Source organism: Mustela erminea, chromosome 3, assembly GCF_009829155.1.
Source record: "Mustela erminea isolate mMusErm1 chromosome 3, mMusErm1.Pri, whole genome shotgun sequence".
NCBI lineage: Eukaryota > Metazoa > Chordata > Mammalia > Carnivora > Mustelidae > Mustela > Mustela erminea.
The window spans coordinates 79,557,892-79,577,685 of NC_045616.1; the positions used below are offsets into that span (position 1 = coordinate 79,557,892).

Here is a 19,794-nt window from a genome sequence, read left to right on the forward strand (position 1 = left end):
CCAACTCAAAAGTTTCAGCACCCATGGATTATTCTTGCCTGAGTTCATTTGTGGTAGCTACCTAATAGTGACTTTTCTAACAGATTCATTCTTTCTATATTTTATCTACCTACCTACCTACCTAAGTATGGATTTGTGGATGCTTACTTTCATTTGATTATAATCCTTTAATATAACTTTTAAAAATTCTCAAACTGTCAAATTTTTGAATGAGACATTATAAGGGCTAAACTGGCTTTACACCACCAGTTTGTGACCCATGCAAATCCTAGATCACTGTTTCAGTGGAAAGAGAACACTGAAGTGAATGTACATAATCCAAAATGGCAGAAAACCTCAAAATAATTCACTTGGCTTTAGGCAGGAAGTATACGCTTTGTGTATTTCAAGTTGAATTCATTTAGCACAAGTATTTGAGAATTTCCTTGAAAAAAAAAAATAAACACCATACAGAAAAGACTTGATTCAGAAGAAAGTCAGAAACTGCTCAATTTCTAATGTTTCCCGCAATAAACATTATCCCAAAATGGTCAACTCATTCTCATTAATGGTCATTCTCATTAATGACAAGAAAGATACCACAAAAGTCCCCCAACAAAAGTCTCCTTAAGTACAAGGAAAGGAAGATCCTACAACTTACGTTTTGTAAATAAGACGTTAAATGCTTAAAAACCAACTGAATAGTTCTCATGATAAATCTCTATACATAGACATTTAAAAACATAATACTTGCATAGCGTAATTCATGTAACTTTCTAGCCCTACTAACCTTATAAAGTAACTCAGAATTCAGATTCATCATGATGTAAGATTGGTTTATATAAATCCAAATAATCGTGTGGGTAATTATTGCAAATTTATTAGAATACCAACAGCAGGAATAGACCTTTCCAATCTTTTCAAGCTCGCCATAAATCAATTTCCCCTTTTAAGATAAGCAAATAATAAGGTAGGAAGATATATGAGAAATCGGGAACTTTAAGTGAATACAGTCTAAACGAGTTTCAGGCAATGCCATTTCTTCAAATCAAGACTATTAACTAAAATGTGATTTTTAAACTTTTCATCCAGGAAAGGTATTTTTATCTTATTTTATTTTTTGAACCAATGAACCAATGAAAGGTATTTTTTGAACCAACTACATTTTAATCAAGTCCAGGCAAAGTTATTTAAACTGATGTGTTTTATTAAATTTTCGATTTTTAAAAACTAAATGTGTGTCGATCTAATTTTCTTTCCAGGACTCTGGAAATTAACCAAAAGCTTGCAGCAATCTAAAAAGCATTTAAAAAGCTATATTTGGTATCACACACACTCCCAAGTTAAAGGTAAGAAAATGTGGAAATCCCATTTCCTACTCATATCTCATGTAAAGGAAGTCTGGTTCAAACCTACCCAGGCTACATAGTAACTACAGTTGAGAGATGAAATTTCCTTATAAATTATCTGTGGAATGATTTCCCTGTGTCCAGAATTCCTATTCAAGATATTAATTTATAAAAGCAAACAATATATATGTATTCCATCTCTTATGCTACAGTCCTTCTCTTTTTTGTACCTTTATCATTTAACCACATATAACAGAACCTACTTCTTTTTAAAAAGGGACATTTTGAGGTGCTTGGGTGGCTCAGTTTGTTGGGGTGTCTGACTCTTGGTTTTGGTTTGGGTCATGATCTCAGGGTCCTGAAAGCAGACTCCAAGCTCAGCAGGGAGTCTGGACTGATTTTCTCCCTCACTCTGCCCTTCCCCTCACTCATTCTCTCTCTCTCTTTCTCTCAAATAATGAATCTTTAAATGAATCTTTAAAAAACAAAAACAAAAAAGGAATGTTTCATGCTCTGTATATGTTGCTTCCATTGCCACAAATGCAATTCTTGTCTGAAAATATTTCTACAAATCAGGTGAATTTCTTAATACTTCTTTTATAAAACCTTTACTGATCTCCCTCCTCAAACACACTCTACCCCAGTCAGAGGATGCATTTCTGATGTTCAGCAAGTGGAACACAAAATATTCCCCCATTAAGCTGTAAACCCCTTGAAACCAGAGACAGTGTGATATATATACTTCATGCTAACACACCTCCCCTTAATTTCCTGAAATAAACTGAATAAAAAATGTTAAAAGTGAATTATACCTCAATCAAAAAAATGCTATAGACACAGTTTGTCTAGGATCCAATGCCATCTAATCTGCACAGGCTATTAAACTGAGACAAATCATGATTGTGAAGTACTATAAAGTTTCTTAGTATCTTTAAGTAAAATGGGAACAGCTGCTAGGCTTAAAATCTGAGCCTAAAAGCAAGACAGACAACAAACACGTTTTCCTTAAAATGCTAACTCTAATGAATTAGTCATTAGATCATTTTCTTGGAAGAATCTAAGCATTCACTGGAAAAGAACACCACGATTTATCATGTCTGCCATGAGAGAAAAAGAATGCTGACATGTATGCCACGTATTTGCCATTCTAAGTTGTAATAACTTTGAGTACAATGGCTATCTGCTAAATTGTGGGAGTTTTACTCTTATTTACAGTTAAGCAGTCAATTGTAAAATAAACATTATGGAAAAAAATCATACAAGTTTCAATGGTGCTGGAATTCTATGGAACAAATTTTGAGACCGAGGACTAGAAACTAAGGGATAGCTGGGATTCAGAAGTATAAAATTATACTCTAAATTATTATTTTAAAACATTTAATAATGAACAGTCTCCTTAAATACTGCCAATTCTGGATTCCATTATCATCTGAACTAATCCAAAGCAGCAGCCCTCTGACTCTGCAGTGGCAGATTTTTAATTTTGATAAATCAAAGCTTACTATGACATATATGATTACAATGACATTTCCTAAAAAATCTAGGAATACACCACATACTTAAAGCAATGTTTTAGAATTACAAAATTCCAGTATATCAGCCTTCAAATACTTATGTGCCATCTCAAGAGAGAAAGCAGCAGAAAACTAAAACAATGTTTTAGAATAACAAAATTCCAGTATATCAGCCTTCAAATACTTATGTGCCATTTCAAGGGAGAAAGCAGCAGAAAACTTATTTGAAGAAATAATAGCTGAAAATGTCCCTAACCTGGGAGAGAAAAAGAGACATGAGGGTTTAGGAAGCACAGAAAACCACAAACAAGATGACCTCAAGGAGGTGCACATCAAGACAGACAATCAGCAAAACATTACTATAATTAAAGATAAATGAGAGAATTTTAAAAGCAGGAAGAGAAAAGCAACTAGTAACATACAAGAGAAACCCCATAAGGCTATCAGATAATTTTTCAGGAGAAACTTTGTAGGCTAAAAGAAAGTGGCATGATATACTCAAAGTGCTGAAAGGAAAAAAACCCCAAAACCTAGAATATTATTCCCAGGAAGACCATGATTCAGAATTGAAGGCGAGAGAAAGAGTTTCTCCAACAAACAACCCCTCACAACCCTAAGTCAAGACCTAAGCTGAGACCAAGAGTCAAACACTTAACCAACTTGGGCCAACCAGGAAGCCCAACAATTATAAATTTTTTATGCATCCAACACAAGAGCAGTTACATATATAAAGCAAGTACTAAGTGACACAACTGGAGAAAGTGACAGTAATACAATAATAGTAGGGAATTTTAATATTTACATCAATAGATAGATCATCTAGAGAGAAAATCAATCAGGAAACAGTTGCTTTGAAAACACAGACTAGACAGACATATACAAAATGTTCCATTCAAAAACAGCAGAACAGAACATAATTTTCAAGTACACATGGAATATTTTCCAGGACAGATCATGTTAGGCCACAAAACAAGTCTCAATAAATTTAAGAAGGCAGAAATCATACCAAGCATCTTTTCCAACCACAATGGTATTAAACTAAAATTCAATTAAAAAAGAAAAACTGGAAAAAACATAAAGACAAGGAGACCAAACAACATGTTACAGAACAATTACTGAGTCAACAAAGACATCAAAGAGAAAATTTTAAAAATACCTTGAGACAAATCAATACGGAAACACAACAACTCAAAATCTTTGAGATGCATCTAAAGCAGTTTATAAGTTTATAGTATGATATAGGCCTATCTCCAGAAACAAGAAAAATATCAAATAATCTAACCTTATGCCTAAATGAACTAGAAAGAAAGTAAACAGTTATATAGGAAAAAAGTTAGTAGGGGAAAAAAAAGCTCAGCGTGGAAATAAGTGAAATAGAGTCTTTAAAAAACAATAGAGAAGAGCAATAAAACTAAGTGATGGTTCTTTGAAAATATAAACAAAACTGATAAACTTTTAGCCAGACTCATCAAGAACAAAGAGAGATAATTAAAAAAAAAAAGTCAGAAATAAGACAGAAGTTAAAACCAACACCAAAAAATAATGATAGATAATAGAGTAGTCCAAAAACTATATGGCAACAATTGGACCATTTTTTAAAAGATACTTTTTATTTATTTGAGAGAAAGAGAGAGAGGTCACAAGTAGGCAGAGAGGCAGGCAGAGAGAGAGGAGGAAGCAGACTCCCTGCTGAGCAGAGAGCCCGATGCGGGGCTTGATCCCAGTACCCTGGGATCATGACCCGAGCCGAAGGCAGAGGCTTTAACCCACTGAGTCACCCAGGTGCCCCCAACTGGACCATTTATAATAAACAGATAAACTAGAAACATACAATCTTCCAAGAGTGAATCGAGAAGAAACAAAAAATGTGAACAGACCAACTACTAGTACTGAAATTGAACTGATAATCAAAAAATTACAAACAAATGAAAGTCTAAGACTAAATGGTTTCACAGGCACATTATACCAAATACTTATTTCCTTATTTTTATTTTTCCAAGATTTTATTTATTTATTTGACAGAGAGAGAGGGAGAGATGGAGAAAGCACAAGCAGGGGGAGCAGCAGGCAGAGGTAGAGGGAGAAGCAGGCTCCCCTATGAGCGAGGAGCCTGACATGGGGCTTGATCCCAGGATCCTGGAACCATGACTTGAGACGAAAGCAGACACTTAACTAACTGAGCCACCCAGGTACCCCATTATACCAAATATTTAAATGAGAGTTAGTATCTATTCTTTGTCAAATTATTATTTAGAAATTGAAGAGGAAGGAATGCTTCCAAATTCATTCTATGAGTCCAGCATAATCCTAATTCTTAAACACACGAAGACACTACAAAAAAAGAAAATTACAAGCTTGTGTCTGTGATGAACACTGATGCGGAAACCCACAACAAAGTATTAGCAACTGACTTCAACAGTACATTAAAAGTTATCATTCACCGGGGCACCTGGGTGGCTCAGTGGGTTAAAGCCTCTGCCTTTGGCTCAGGTCATGATCTCAGAGTCCTGGGATCGAGCCCACATCGGGCTCTCTGCTCAGCAGGGAGCCTGCTTCCTCCTCTCTCTCTGCCTACTTGTGATCTCTGTCTGTCAAATAAATAAATAAAATTAAAAAAAAAAAGTTATCATTCACCATGATCAAGTGGGATCTGTTCTAGGGATATAAGGATGGTTCAAAAATCCATAAATCAACCAACATGGTATACCACATTTACAAAAGGATAAAAGTCATACCATTTACACAGGTGAAAAAAACATGTAACAAAATACAACATCTGTTCATGATAATAACCCAACAAAACTGGTATATCCCTCAAAGTGATATAATACACATAACAAAACCAGCTAATACTATTCTCAATGGTAAAAAGCTGAAAACTTTTCCTCTAAGATTAGGAAGAAGGAAAACATAACTACTGTTGCCACTTTTATTCCACATAGTATTGGAAATCGTAGTCATAGCAATCAGACATAAAAATGAAATAACAGGCATCCAAATTGGAAAGAAAGAAGTAAAACTGTCACCATTTGCAAATGACACAGTATTATATATAGAAAGCCATACTCAACAAAAACTGTTAGAATAAACAAGTTTAGTGAAGTTGCAACAGGATCAATATTATCTGTTGTGCTTCTCCACACAGATAAACTGTAAAAGACACATTAAGAAAACAATCCCTTGCAATTGCACCAAGAAGAATAAAACATCTAGGAATAAAGTTAATCAAAAAAGTGAAAAGTGCCTGTACTCTGAAGACTGTAACACAGCAATCAAAGAGAGAGAAGATGACACAAATAAAGGATAGATATACCATACTCAAGGGCTAAAAGAATACTGTTAAAAATGTCTATACCACTCAGGGCGTCTGAGTGGGTCAGTTTGGTTAAATGTCTGCCTTCAGCTCAGGCCATGATCCTGGAATCCTGAGATGGAGTCCTGTGCTCAGAGCAGGGTCTGAGCACAGATCCTTCTCTCTCTCCTACTGCCCCTCCCCCTGCCTGTGCTCTCTCTCAAATAAATAAAATCTTAAAAAAAAAAAAAGAAAAGAAAAGAAAGGAAAGGAATACCACTCCTAACAATCTGCAGATTTAATGCAATCCTTATCAAAATTCAAATAGTATTTTTTGAAGAACAAAAACACATAATCTTAAAACACACACAATCTTAAACACAAAGATCTTGATGCAGAATCATCAAGTCAAACAGCCAAAGCAATCTTGAGAAAGAAGAAAAAAGCTGGAGCTCAACACAATTTCAGATTTCAAACTACACTACAAAGTTGTATAATCAAAGCAGTATGGTACTGGCACAAAAAAAAACCCAGATCAATGGAACAGAACAGAGTTCAGAAATAAACCCATCATTAAATGGTCAATTAATCTAAAAAAAAAATGAGGTAATCAGAATGTATAATGTGGAAAAGAGAGTTTAAGTGACAAACAATGCCGAGAAAACTGGACAGTCACATGCAAAAGAATTAAACTGGACTACTTTCCTATACCGTATAAAAAAATGAATTAAAGACCTAAATACAAGACCTCAAACCATAAAACTCCTAGAAGAAGGAGCATTTGGGTGGCTCAGTTAGTTAAGCATCTGACTCTTGGTTTTAGCTTAGCTTGAGATGGAGCCCCATGTCAGGTTCTGTGCTAGTCGTAGAGCCTGCTTCAGATTCTCTCTTTCTGTCCCTCCCCCGCCCCCACTCACATTCTCTCTGTAAAAAAACAACAAAAAAAACCAAAACAACAATTTAAAAACCTTCTAAAAGAAAACATAGGTACTGTTGCATTAGCAATACTTTTTTTTTGGATCAGGCTCCTCAGGCAAGGACAACAAAAACAAAAATAAACAAAAGGTTCTACATTAAACTACAAAACTTTCACAGGACAAAGGAAACCATCCACAAAATGAAAAGGCAATCTACTTGATGGGAGAAGATATTTACAAATGATATCTCTAATAAGAAGTTAATAATAGTAAAAAAAGAACTCATAAAACTAAATACATATATAAAATCTGACTAAAAAATAGGCAGAGGACCTGAAAAGACAGGCTTCCAAAGAAGATATTCAGAGAGCTGACACACACATGAAAAGATGCTCAGTATTACTAACCATCAGGGAAATGCAAATCAAAACCACAATGAAATATCGCCATCCACCTATAAGAATGGCTAGTATCACAAAATTAAGAAGTAGGTGTTGGTAAGGATGTGGAGAAAAGGGAACCCTCATGCACTGTTGGTGAGAATATAAATGCATACAGTCACAGTAGAAAACAATGTGGCAGCTCCTCAAAAATTAGCAACAAAAGTACCATACGATCCAATAATTCCACTTCTGGGTATCAACCCTAAAAAAACAAATACACTAAATTGAAAAGATACATGCACCTCTTTGTTTATCGCAGCATTATATATATAACAGCCAAGATAAAAAGCAATCTATTGTCCATTAACAGATGAATGGATAAAGAAAATGTGTTACACATACACACATTGAGTAATATTACTCAGACATAAAAAAGAATGAAATCTTGTCATGTGTAACAACATGGATGAATGTGCAACACCATGGTTATTATGTTAAGTGAAATAAATCAAAGATAAATACTTCATGATTTCACTTATATGTAAAATCTAAAAAAACGAAAGGAACAAACAAACAAAACCAAACACACACTCATAAATACAGAGAACAATTGGTGGTTGCCTGAAGCTAGGTGGGTGAGGTGACAGATGAAACATGTGAAGGGGATTAAGAAGGGGATAACTTCTGTTTATCAAATAAGTCACAGGGATGACAAGTACAGCATAGGAAATACAGCCAATAATACTGTAATAACTTTGTATGATGGCAGATGGTCACTACATTTACTGTGGTGAGCATTTCTAATATATAAAAATGCTGAGTCACTATATTGCAACCCTCAGATGAATATATTATGTCAACCATACTTCAACTAAAATTCTGTTAAAAGCACATGTAAATTAAATGGTTTCAACTAAGGAAACGTATGCAGGATTTTTAATTATCAAATTCCTGCTTCAGGGGTGCCTGGGTGGCTCAGTCTGTTAGGCGGCTGCCTTCGGCTTGGGTCATGATCCCGGGGTCCTGGGATGGAGCCCTGCATCGGGCTCCCTGCTCAGCGGGGAGTTTGCTTCTCCCTCTGCCTACTGCTCTGCCTACTTGTACTCTCTGTGTGTCAAATAAATAAATAAATCTTTTAAAAAAAAAAATTCCTGCTTCAGTATTTCATAGGAATACAGTAAATAGGATGAAGTAAAACTGTAACGTTATTTCATCACAAAAATGATAAAACATCATTACAGTTCAAGTAAAATCCAACTTCATGTGAAAATTTGTATTATTATATTCTCTTTATCTTTTACTTCATCATTATTTACCTGACCAAAACTTGATAATAGAAAGAGATTATTATTATTATTTTTAAAGATTTTATTTATTTACTTGACAGAGAGTGAGAGAATAAAAGTAGGCAAAGCAGCAGGAAGAAGGAGAGGGCAAAGCAGGCCCTTCACTGAGCAGGGAGCTGGATGCGGGGCTCGATCCCAGAACCCTGGGATCATGACCTGAGCGGAAAGTGGAAGGGAGGCACTTAACCAACTGAGCCACCCAGGTGCCCCTAGAAACAGAGTTTAAATCTCATAAACCAAACTTCTGATATTTTAGATGGCTTTAACATACCCTTAAAAGCCTTGAAATCTTCCCATTTAGAAATCAAGACAGTATGTTCATTATAATCATATTCAGGAAATCTAGTGACTATAAATAATTCAAAAAGTATTTGAAATCTGAAGATGGAAAATAAAATGCAAACCTGCATCTCTCCTTTCTCATCAGGTTTAGCTGGTTTTGCAGCCTCAGTAGCTGAATTTTTCAAACTTTCTTTGCTACAGCGGAGAAGTACTTCAACTACATATAAAGGATCCAGTTCACCGGAATTAGGCTAGAAAAAAAAACAAGATAAAAGAAGCTCATTACTTCTTAAATCCTGGCCCACAAATTTTAAGTTCCAAAGGTACAGGGACTATGTTCTCAGTATTTAGCATTATGAATGGCACATATAGCACAGGAAAAGTTTATTTCATGCAACGAGGGCTGTCCTTCATCCTTCAACACGTTCCACTAGATGAAAAAAACAGAATTACTTGCCACTTACGAATTGAAATGAGATTGAGTGTGTGTATGTTCCGGGTGGTATGGCTATAGACTTGATACTTATGAATTTAAATAGAATCAGCTGCCCTCCCTCTCTGCCCATTTCCCTGCTCACACTTTGTCTCTCTCTAAAATAAATCTTAAAAAAAAAAAAAAAAAAGTACGAACTGTTAATTGACATAAAATGCCATTTTAAGTTTCCAATGATTAGTTTATAATTTTATTTAATGTTATAGAATTAGAAAAAGAAACTATAAGAAATGAAGATTTCAGAAAATCTGTGTCTTCAAATTATCCTAATTAAACAACATGTAAATTATACTAAAGTAGATTACTTTATTGCTTAGTACACTGGCACCTCATTAATGTGATGTTATATCATTTTATTAAAAGACTTTTGTCTTTTATATTCTCTAATAAAAATATGGTTCTCAAGATCCAAGGCTTAATTAATCATATCTGTAATTTATGATAATTTGCTTGACAGCAGTATCCTTCAAAGAGCATTAAGATATTCTCTTGGTCTTTTTTGAATAGTCCCTTTTGCATAAAACAGATAAAAAGAAAAGTTATTTTGATTGAGGAGTAAACATGTCAAAGAACTAAGTGCTTGGTATCCTCTAGGCATAGTTATTCTTCAAAACTGAAAAATTTTCAAGAAATGACAATAAACCCATAGCTACTATGGATTTCCACAATAAACTTGTTAACTGATTTCCCAATTAACAAATACATTTCCAAATTCAAACCAAAAATACAATCATAATTATTTTAAATTACTGAATTCAAATTTCTGAAAGCATAAGCTCCATTCTTCAAACCCAGTATTTTCCTCCATGTACTATTTTTTTTCCAAAATTTTTTTTTTTAAGATTTTATTTATTTATTTGATAGACAGAGATCACAAGTAGGCAGAGAGGCAGGCAGAGAGAGAGAGAGAGAGAGGAGGAAGCAGGCTCCCTGCAGAGCAGAGAGCCTGATGTGGGGCTCAATCCCAGGACCCTGGGATCATGACCTGAGCCGAAGACAGAGGCTTTAACCCACTGAGCCACCCAGGCGCCCCTTTTTTTCTTATTTTTAAAGATGTTTCATCAAAACAGTCTTCATTTTGGTATAGAAACAAACCAAAGCTAAATAGTATTTACTTTTTTAAAAAAATATTTTATTTATTTATTTGACAGAAAGAGAGAGAGAGCAAGAGAGTACAAGCAGGGGGAGCAGAGGGAGAGAGAGAGAAGCAGACTCCCCACTGAACAGGAGGCAGATGCTTCACTGACTAAGCCATCCAGGCACCCCCTGATTAGTATTTTCAATTAAGTTTGTAGCTGCAAAAATTATATATTTATGTAAAGCTTAGTTAAGATAAAATGATTTTATGAAACAATGAGCTAGGAAGTTATAACCCAACTGTTAAATTCTTCCAGAGGACAAAAGACTGTAAGGAGAATCAATGACTGGTATCTTTGCCTCCAGAAGGGAAAAAACCCTCTGGGTAAGACCCATTCCAAATTTGATGAATGAATGAACTCCAAAGGGTTAGGGGACAAGTGAGTATTCAAACAAAAATAATCTAAGATTTATGAACAATCTGTACTGTATCTAGATAATCTAAAACTGTCTTTTGTGTTTAGTTCCAATCCTATGGATTTTATTTTTAAACTTAATATTCTTCCTCTGTAAGCAAAACAATCAGAGAAGTGACCACTGGAACTCAAGTATATCTACATCATCTTTCTTTGTAAAGTTACCAAAATCGTTCACATTACAGAGATATCCTTAAGTGTACTATGGGAACACCCTTCAAAGACTTTTTTATTGAGGCATTAAATGGAAATCTTCTGTTAAAAGTATTTCTTAAAGATTATAAAATAATTCGGGGCACCCAGGTGGCTCAGTTGATTAAGTGTCTGACTCTTGATTTTGGCTCAGATCATGGTATCAGAGTTGGGCTCTGTGCTGAGCATGAGGTCTGCTTGAGACTTTCTCTCCCTCTCCTTCTGTCCCTCCCCAATACTTGTGTGCTTCTTCTCTCTCCTTCTCTCTCTAAAAATAAAGATGATAAAGTCGTACTCACTGAACTATTTCTAAGCTCTATGCTGTGGTAAAGGTGGATCAACAATGTCATCCTTTATATAAGAGAATAGTTACTAAATGTTCTAGTTGGCTTAATGATGATCTTAGTATACATTCTTTTAATTTTTACACCTACGTCCTTATTTTTAACTTCTTAATCGTATAATTGAACTTTCTTTTTCCTAACTTTTCATTACTTTTAAAATGTGGCTAATTTCACACTCTAAATGGAAATTATCAGATTAAAATATACTTTTGATGAAAATTTCAAGTTTGTAGAAGGTAAAGAAATTTAAAATAAATTTTGACAATGTTGACAATTACATTTTTATTTATTTAAAATGCTTCTAATATCTTCTTCCTTACTGTGTATTTTTCCTCTCTCTACCAAAACCTATTCACCACAAAAATCTGTTATTAGTATTCTGACCTAGATTACAAAATCAATAAAGTTAAGTACTTCATGTTTTTAGCAAAGAAATGTAAGTAACTCAGTGGAGAAATGAGTTTCACCACCAACTTAAGTAGAAAGAAAACTGAAATGTGTTCTCTAGTCCCCATTCCATATTTGCCTAAAAGAATTCTCCTCAATTGGCACTACTTTTATACATGGATTAAGGACCAAGAAAAGTAAATCATTTAAAAACTTGTTCACTATGTATATATGTGCAAATGTAATTATAATTATGTTAGGTATAATTTTTCTCCCTTAAAAATATAAAACCTGACATCAATTACCAGCATGACAACATGAAGAATGCATCACAAACCCTGCTCTCTAGCAAAACCTGGGAAAGTTATAAAAAACCAACCATGTAAAGTCTCTGGAAATGGTTCTCAGGGCACACAGGAGGTGAAAAAACATCTATTCAAGAAAATCCACAAAATTTATTACAAGTAACATGAGTCTAATCTCTAAACCAAGATCATTTCCACCTCACTTCTCCTAGTTCAGCAAGACAAAAACTGCAGACTACTGAATCCAAAAATACAGTAGGGCTCCCTCTCCCTGCAGCTCTCAGTTGGAGGGCCATCTTCCCAAAAGATATAGGATGGCAGCATTGCTTGCTTATCTTGCTCCCACCAACCCACTGATGAGCATAAGTTCTAGGCAAATGAGGCTGAGTGCTGGGGGCACCCTTCTTCTGCCAGCCACCAATGGTTGGCCCGAGGCTCTATCTTAGTTGTAGTTCTGCAGAGAACACTGAGGCCTCAACTACCCTTGTTTACCCTACCTTTAAGGCACTGCTGTCATACTGGGAGAGACAAGCCATAAAGATCTGACGCTTAGGGCCCCTGGTTCTCTCAGTTGGTTATGCATCCTATTCTTGATTTCAGCTCAGGTCATGATCTCAGGATCCTGGGATTGAGCCCCAAGAGGGATTCCCACTCCACAGGGGTCTGCTCATCTCCCTTTCTTTCAGCCCCCTGCCTATCCATGCTCTGTTTCTAAATGAGTAAATAAAATCTCAAAAAAAAGATTTGAGGATATTGCTTCCAAGCTTCACATACACCAAAAGTCTTGAAGTGTCACTCAGACCAAAGAAATTTATAAGTGGGACTAGAACAGACTCCACTCCATCAAGCTAATCACTAAACTAATAAACAAGAAATAACAATATAACTGTGTGAGGGGAGGGAAAAAGGGACCAGTACCAAGAGTGCTACCTATATTATTTAAAATACTCAATTTCAAAGAAAAAATTGTAAGACATGAATAGAAAGGTATGATCCAGTACCTAAATACCAGAAAAAAGCAGGCAACAGAAGAAAATGCCTATGAGAATGACCAGATATCACATTAAACAAAGACTTAAAAGGTAGCCAGTATAAATATTTTCAAACAACTAAAGGAATACCAATTAAGTAAAGAAAGGAAAAATAACAATGTTATATCAAATACAGAGTATCAATAAAGAGACAGGTATGATTAAAAATGACCAAAAAGGAAATTCTTGAATTCTTTTTTTTTTTTTTTTTTAAAGATTATTTATTTATTTATTTGACAGAGAGAGAGAGAGATGACAAGCAGGCAGAGAGGCAGGCAGAGAGAGAGGAGGAAGCAGGCTCCCTGCTGAGCAGAGAGCCCGATGCGGGGCTCAACCCCAGGACCCTGGGATCATGACCTGAGCTGAAGGCAGCGGCTTAACCCACTGAGCCACCCAGGCGCCCCGGAAATTCTTGAATTCTTAAGTACAAGCATGCCTAAAATGAAAGAAATCACTGAAGGGGCTCAAGAGATCTGAAGTAGCAGAAGAAAGTGTTTGTACGTAGACTGAGAGATTATGTAACCCAAAAAGCAGGGGGAAAAAATGAGACAATGAGCAGAACCTTAGACAAATGCAGGATACCAGTAAGTACAATACACCCATAATTTGAGTACCAGGAAAAGAGAGAAAAAGATGAAAAAATACCTGATGAAATAATAGCTGAAAATGTCCCAAATTAACTGAAAAATATTAATCTACATACTTGGGAAATTCAATGGACTCAAAGTAGAATAAGTATAAAGAGATGAACAGAGACACATCATAGTAAAAATGCAGAAAGCCAAAACAGAGAATCTTGAAATCCGCAAGGGGGAAAAAAAAAAAAGACTCCTTACAGTGGACTGCAGTAAGATTAACAGCAGAAACCTCTCAGCAAAAACAATGGAGACCAGAAGGCAGTGGACTGGCATATTCACAGAAAAACACTTATTAACCAAGAATCTATAAATCCAGCAAAGTTGTTTTTCAAAAACAGATATTCCCAGATAAAAACAGAAAATTTGTTGCTAGCAGAACCCACTTTAGAAAAAATATGAGAAATTCTTGAGGCTGAAAGCAAGTGACACTAGACATTAGTAAATCTACATGAAAAATCAGAGCACTGGTAACAGTAATTATGTAACTATAAAAGACAGTATAAAAAGTATTTCTTTTTCTACTAAATAATTTATAAATGAAACTATACATATATAGTAAATTATTAAGTCTGCAACATACTTAATAATGGGTATGTTGGTAATAATGGGTAGGAGCACAGTTGTACTGAACTAAGGCAATAACTCCAGATGGTAATGTGAATCCACAGGATCCAATAAAATAAACCAGAAATGATAAATAATGAGATTAATGTAACAAAAGCTATAAATAAATACTTGCTCTTTCTTCTCTAAGCTTCTTTATAAATAATAAAATCATATTAAGTAATAATTGTAACATGTATTGTTGGATTTTTAAGACTTATAGATTATACAACAAGAGGGAAAATGGAACAAGTGTATATAGGAGTAATGTTTCTACTTCTCAATGGAATTCAGTATAAATCTGAAATTTATTCTATTAAGTTAATATGGAAATACTGAATATGAGAGACCCTAACAGCCACTAAGAAAAAAACAAAAAACAGAGATGTAGAGAAAAAAATGTAAAAAGTAGAGAAAGAAATCATTAAAATAAACTGAAATGTTATGTTAGAACATAAACACTTAATGCTAAAGAAAGCAGTAGAGAACTAGAAAAACAAAAAAAGAAATGAGACTAAAGAAAAAAAGCACAATGAAAGACACAAATCCAGTGATATCAGTAACACTACATGTGAATAGATTAACCAATCGATTAAGGAACCCAAACAAAAGGTAGAGATTTTTCAGGCTGAATAAAAAAAGATCCGACTATGCAGTGTATAGGAGACATACTTTAATTGACAGAAATGAAGGGAGATAGAGCAACTGAAAAATAGCTGAGTCTTCAGTACCTTACTTCGATGCACAGAACAAAGAGACAAAGATTTGCAAGAAAAGAAACAAAAGACGAATACCACCACAAACGAACCAGACCTAACAGACATCTATAGAATATCTCACCCAAAACAGAATATACATTCTCCTCAACCGCATATAAAACATTCTGAGGGAAGACCATATGTCAGGCCATTAAACAAAAATTTCAAGAAATTTGAAAGGACTGAAATATGACAATTATTTCTCAACAAAGAAATGACATTAGAAATAAAAACAGACAGAAATTTGGGAATTTCACAAATAGATGGAAATTAACACACGCCTCTAAACTGCCAGTGGATCAAAGAAGAAATCAAAAGAGAAATTAGAAAATACTTGGAAGTAAATGAAAATGAAGAAAACTACACCAAAACTTATGGGATGCAGTTAAAATATCTCCATGGAGGGGAATTTACAGGCATGAATGCCTGGATCAAAATGGAAAAAATATCTCAAATTAATAACCTGATCTCCTACCTTAAGACGATAAAAAAAAAACCCAGAAAACTAGAACTAAAGCTAGCACATAGAAGGACTAACAAAAATGGAGCAGAAATTAATGATAATGAAAAATAGAAAAAAAAAAAAATCAGTGAAACCAAAAGCTGGTTCTTTGAGATCAACAAAATTGACAAACACTTAACTAGATGAAAGATTCAAATTATAAGAATAAGAAATGAAGGAGAAGACATTACTAAACCACTTTCTGGAAATAAAAAGTATTATAAAGTAATACCATGAACAATTATATACAAGTAAATTAGGTAACTTAGATGAAATAGACTAATTTCTAAGAAAGCAAATCATTGAAACTAACCCAAGAAGAAATAAACAACCTGAACAGACCCTATCAAACTGAGTTAATAATCATAAACTACACTCAAATAAAAGCCAAGGCTCAGGTGTTCTCACTGCCAAATTCTTCCAATTAAAAAAAAATATATAAAATTAATACCATTTCTTCAAAAACTCGTCAAAAAACAGAACAGAAGGGGAATACTTCCAAACTCATTATGAGGCCAGCATTAACCTGTTACAAAACCCAGACAAAGACATCACAAGAAATGTAGGTGCAAAAGTCTTCTGCAACATACTAGCAAAATGAATCCAGCAAAAAATCAAATGAATAATGCAGCACCAGGTGGGATTTACCCAGGAATTCAAAGTTAGTTTAGCACTTAAAAATCAATTAACCTAATATACCACATCAGAACAAATACAAAACAGAATTAAAAACAATCACATGGGGGCGCCTGGGTGGCTCAGTGGGTTAAGGCCTCTGCCTTCAGCTCAGGTCATGGTCTCAGGGTCCTGGGATTGAGTCCTGCATCTGGCTCTCTGCTAGGCAGGGAGCCTGCTTCCTCCTCTCTCTCTGCCTGCTGCTCTGCCTATTTGTGATCTCTGTCTGTCAAGTAAATAAATTAAAAAAAAAAAAAATCACATGATTATCTGAATAGGTACATAAAAAGCATCTGATAAAACAAAACAATCTTTCATTACAAAAGCACTCAACAAACTACAAACTGAAAGAAACTTCAACAACTTGGTAAAGGACACTTAACAAAAACCCAGAGCTAACATCATTCATAAAGAACAACACTGGATGGTCCCTCCCTAAATCTGGAAAAAAGACTAGGATATCTGCTCTCATCATCTCTATTAATATGTACCTGAGGGTTTAGCCATAACAACTAGGCAAAAAAAAAAAAAAAAAAAAAAAAGAACTAAAACGCACCCACAGTGAAAAGGGAGAAAAACATCTCTATTTGCAGATACAACATGGGTTTATATATAGAAAAAAAGTGAAAGTTTACACTTGAAAAACAGTAAGTTACCAATTAAGAATATCTAAATAAGGGGCACCTCTGTGTCTCAGTTGGTTAAGCAACTGAATCTTGATTTCAGCCCCGGTCATGATCTCAGGGTTGTTGTAATCTAGCCTCATGCTGGGCTTCTTGCTTAGGTGGGAGAAGCTTGAGAATTCTCTCCCTCTACCCATCATCCCACGCTTGTTCTCTCTCACTTTCTCTCTCTAAAATAAATAAATTTTTTAAAAAGTGTAAATATAAAGAAAACATGCTATGTTCATGACTGAAAAACTCAATTATGTTAAGCCAGCAGTATTCTCCATGCTCAGATTCAGTGCAAGCCCTCTCAGAATCCAGCTGACTTCTTTGGAAAAACTGACAAGCAAATAATCGAATTCATATGAAACTGTAAGGATCCCAGAATAGCCAAAACAATCTTCAAAAAGAAGAACAAAGTTGGAGAACTCATAAATCTATTTTTTTTTAAAACTTAACTATAAAGATATGGTAAATGAAGACCATATGGTACTGGCATTGGAATAGACAGAGGTCAATGAAATAGAACTGAGAGTCTAGAAGTGAAGCCATGTGTCTATGATCTTCTGAGTTTTGACAAGGATGACATGATCATTTAATGAGGAAAAAACTTTCCAATAACCAGGGCTAGGACAAATATGAAGGTAGACCCTTACCTTATACCACATAAAGAAAACTGAAAATGGATCAGGAACCTAAATATAATAGGTGAAACTATAAAACTCTTAGAAGAAAACACAGAGGTAAATCTTCATGACCTTGATGTTGGCAGTAATTTTTATATATTACATCAAAACCGTGAGTAACAAGAAAAAAAAAAAAAAGACTAAATTTGGATTACATCAAAATTAAAAACTTGCGCATCAAAAGGCACTATCAAGAAAGTGAAGATAGGGGCACCTGGGTGGCTCAGTGGGTTAAAGCCTCAGCCTTCGGCTCAGGTCATGGTCTCAGGGTCCTGGGATTGAGTCCTGCATCCGGCTCTCTGCTCAGCAGGGAGCCTGCTTCCTCCTCTCTCTCTGCCTGCCTCTCTGCCTATTTGTGATCTCTGTCAAATAAATAAAATCTTAAAAAAAAAAAAGTGAAGATAATCCACAAAATGGGAGACAAATATCTGGAAATCAAATATGATAAAGAACTCATATAACTTAGTAATAAAATGACAACTCAATTTGAATGTGGGTTGGTGAAAGAGCTGAAGACATTTCTCCAAAGAATATACAAATGGCCAATAAACACATAAATAGATCCTTGGCAATATTAGTCATCAGGAAAATACAAATCAAGACCACAATGAGATAGCACTATATACCGAGTGTAATAAAAAAGTCAGACACTAAGTGTGATGAGGATGTGAAGAAATAAAAACCATTATACATTGTTAATGGGAATGTGAAATGGTGCAGCCACTTTAGAAAACAACCTGGCAGTTCTTTAAATGGTCATACAGTATCCACAGGATCCAGCAATTTCACTCTCAAGAGAAATGAAAACATATGTCCACACAAAAACTCAGACACGGATGTTCACAGAAGTATCATTTGTAATAGCCCAAGGTAGAAACAATCCAAATGTCTATCAACTCATGAACGGATAAACAAAATGTCGTGTATCTGTATAATAGAATGCTATTCAGTCACAAAAGAGAACAAAGTGCTGATATACACTACAACATGCTTAAACCCTGGAAACATTAGGCTAAGACAGTTGCAGCAAAACACTCCCATTCAAGAGTGTGCATTCTAGTTCTTCAGTATCCTCCACCTGAACCCTTATTACTATTACCATCTTCCTTCTGACTCACCCAAAACAGTAAGTTTCCTTAATAGAGAAACTTGTATCTACTATGCTATCTCTTTCAATATCCTTCAAACACTGTCAATATAGTAACTTCGGATCAGATCAATCCCTCCCTCAAAAATAAACAGATTAAAAAAGCACCAAACTAAACCCAAGCAAACCAATCAACCAACCAACTAATTTTCAAACACCTACCAGTGCTTTCAAATGTTTAGGTAGCTAGACTGAATATACTCAAATCTATTCTTCATTTTCTGTAACTTCAATACTTCTGTAAGATTTCACTCTTTACCTGAAATGTTCTGGGCCTGCTGCGTATCACTGCTCCTTCAGCAGTAAATAAATATCCACCAAATGAATGCTACTCATTCTCCAAGGTTCCTTTAAAAATTTTAAATTATTTTCCTAATTAGATGCCATCTCTAATAGCTCAGATACAATTTCTTCCTCCTCTGAGTTCCAAATGCATTTTACTTATATCTTTACTAAAGTATTCATACTATTCTGCCTTCTATTTTCATTATCTGCTTTCTGCTATTCATCAAATGAGTAAGCACAGAAACTTTCTGTGGTCAATGAATCCTTACCTAATTGGGATCAAATGAGGTAACAAGTGGGGCAATACTTAAAAGACAAAACTTATAATTACGAATGAAGATGGTAATGTATCAAAATGGTGGTAATTAACTAAATATCTTTAAGAAGTTCTTCAGTGGGATTAATCACAGATTATTCACAAAAACACCGATCACAAACCTATGAACTTTTTTTTTTAAAGGTTTTATT

General features: G+C 34.8%; 1 protein-coding gene across 2 annotated transcripts in view; it reads right to left on the bottom strand.

Moving 5' to 3' along the window:
* The window catches only part of MTREX (Mtr4 exosome RNA helicase), a 99,467-nt gene that overhangs the window by 28,317 nt on the left and 51,356 nt on the right, over nt 1–19,794 (bottom strand). For both annotated transcript variants that reach the window (XR_004284008.1, XM_032336229.1), the window contains exon 19: nt 9,185–9,313. Coding sequence is in view for 1 of the 2 variants with exons in the window: in XM_032336229.1 (XP_032192120.1) it covers nt 9,185–9,313 (129 nt within the window). In the remaining variant the exon portion in view is untranslated. The remainder of the gene's footprint in view (nt 1–9,184; nt 9,314–19,794) is intronic.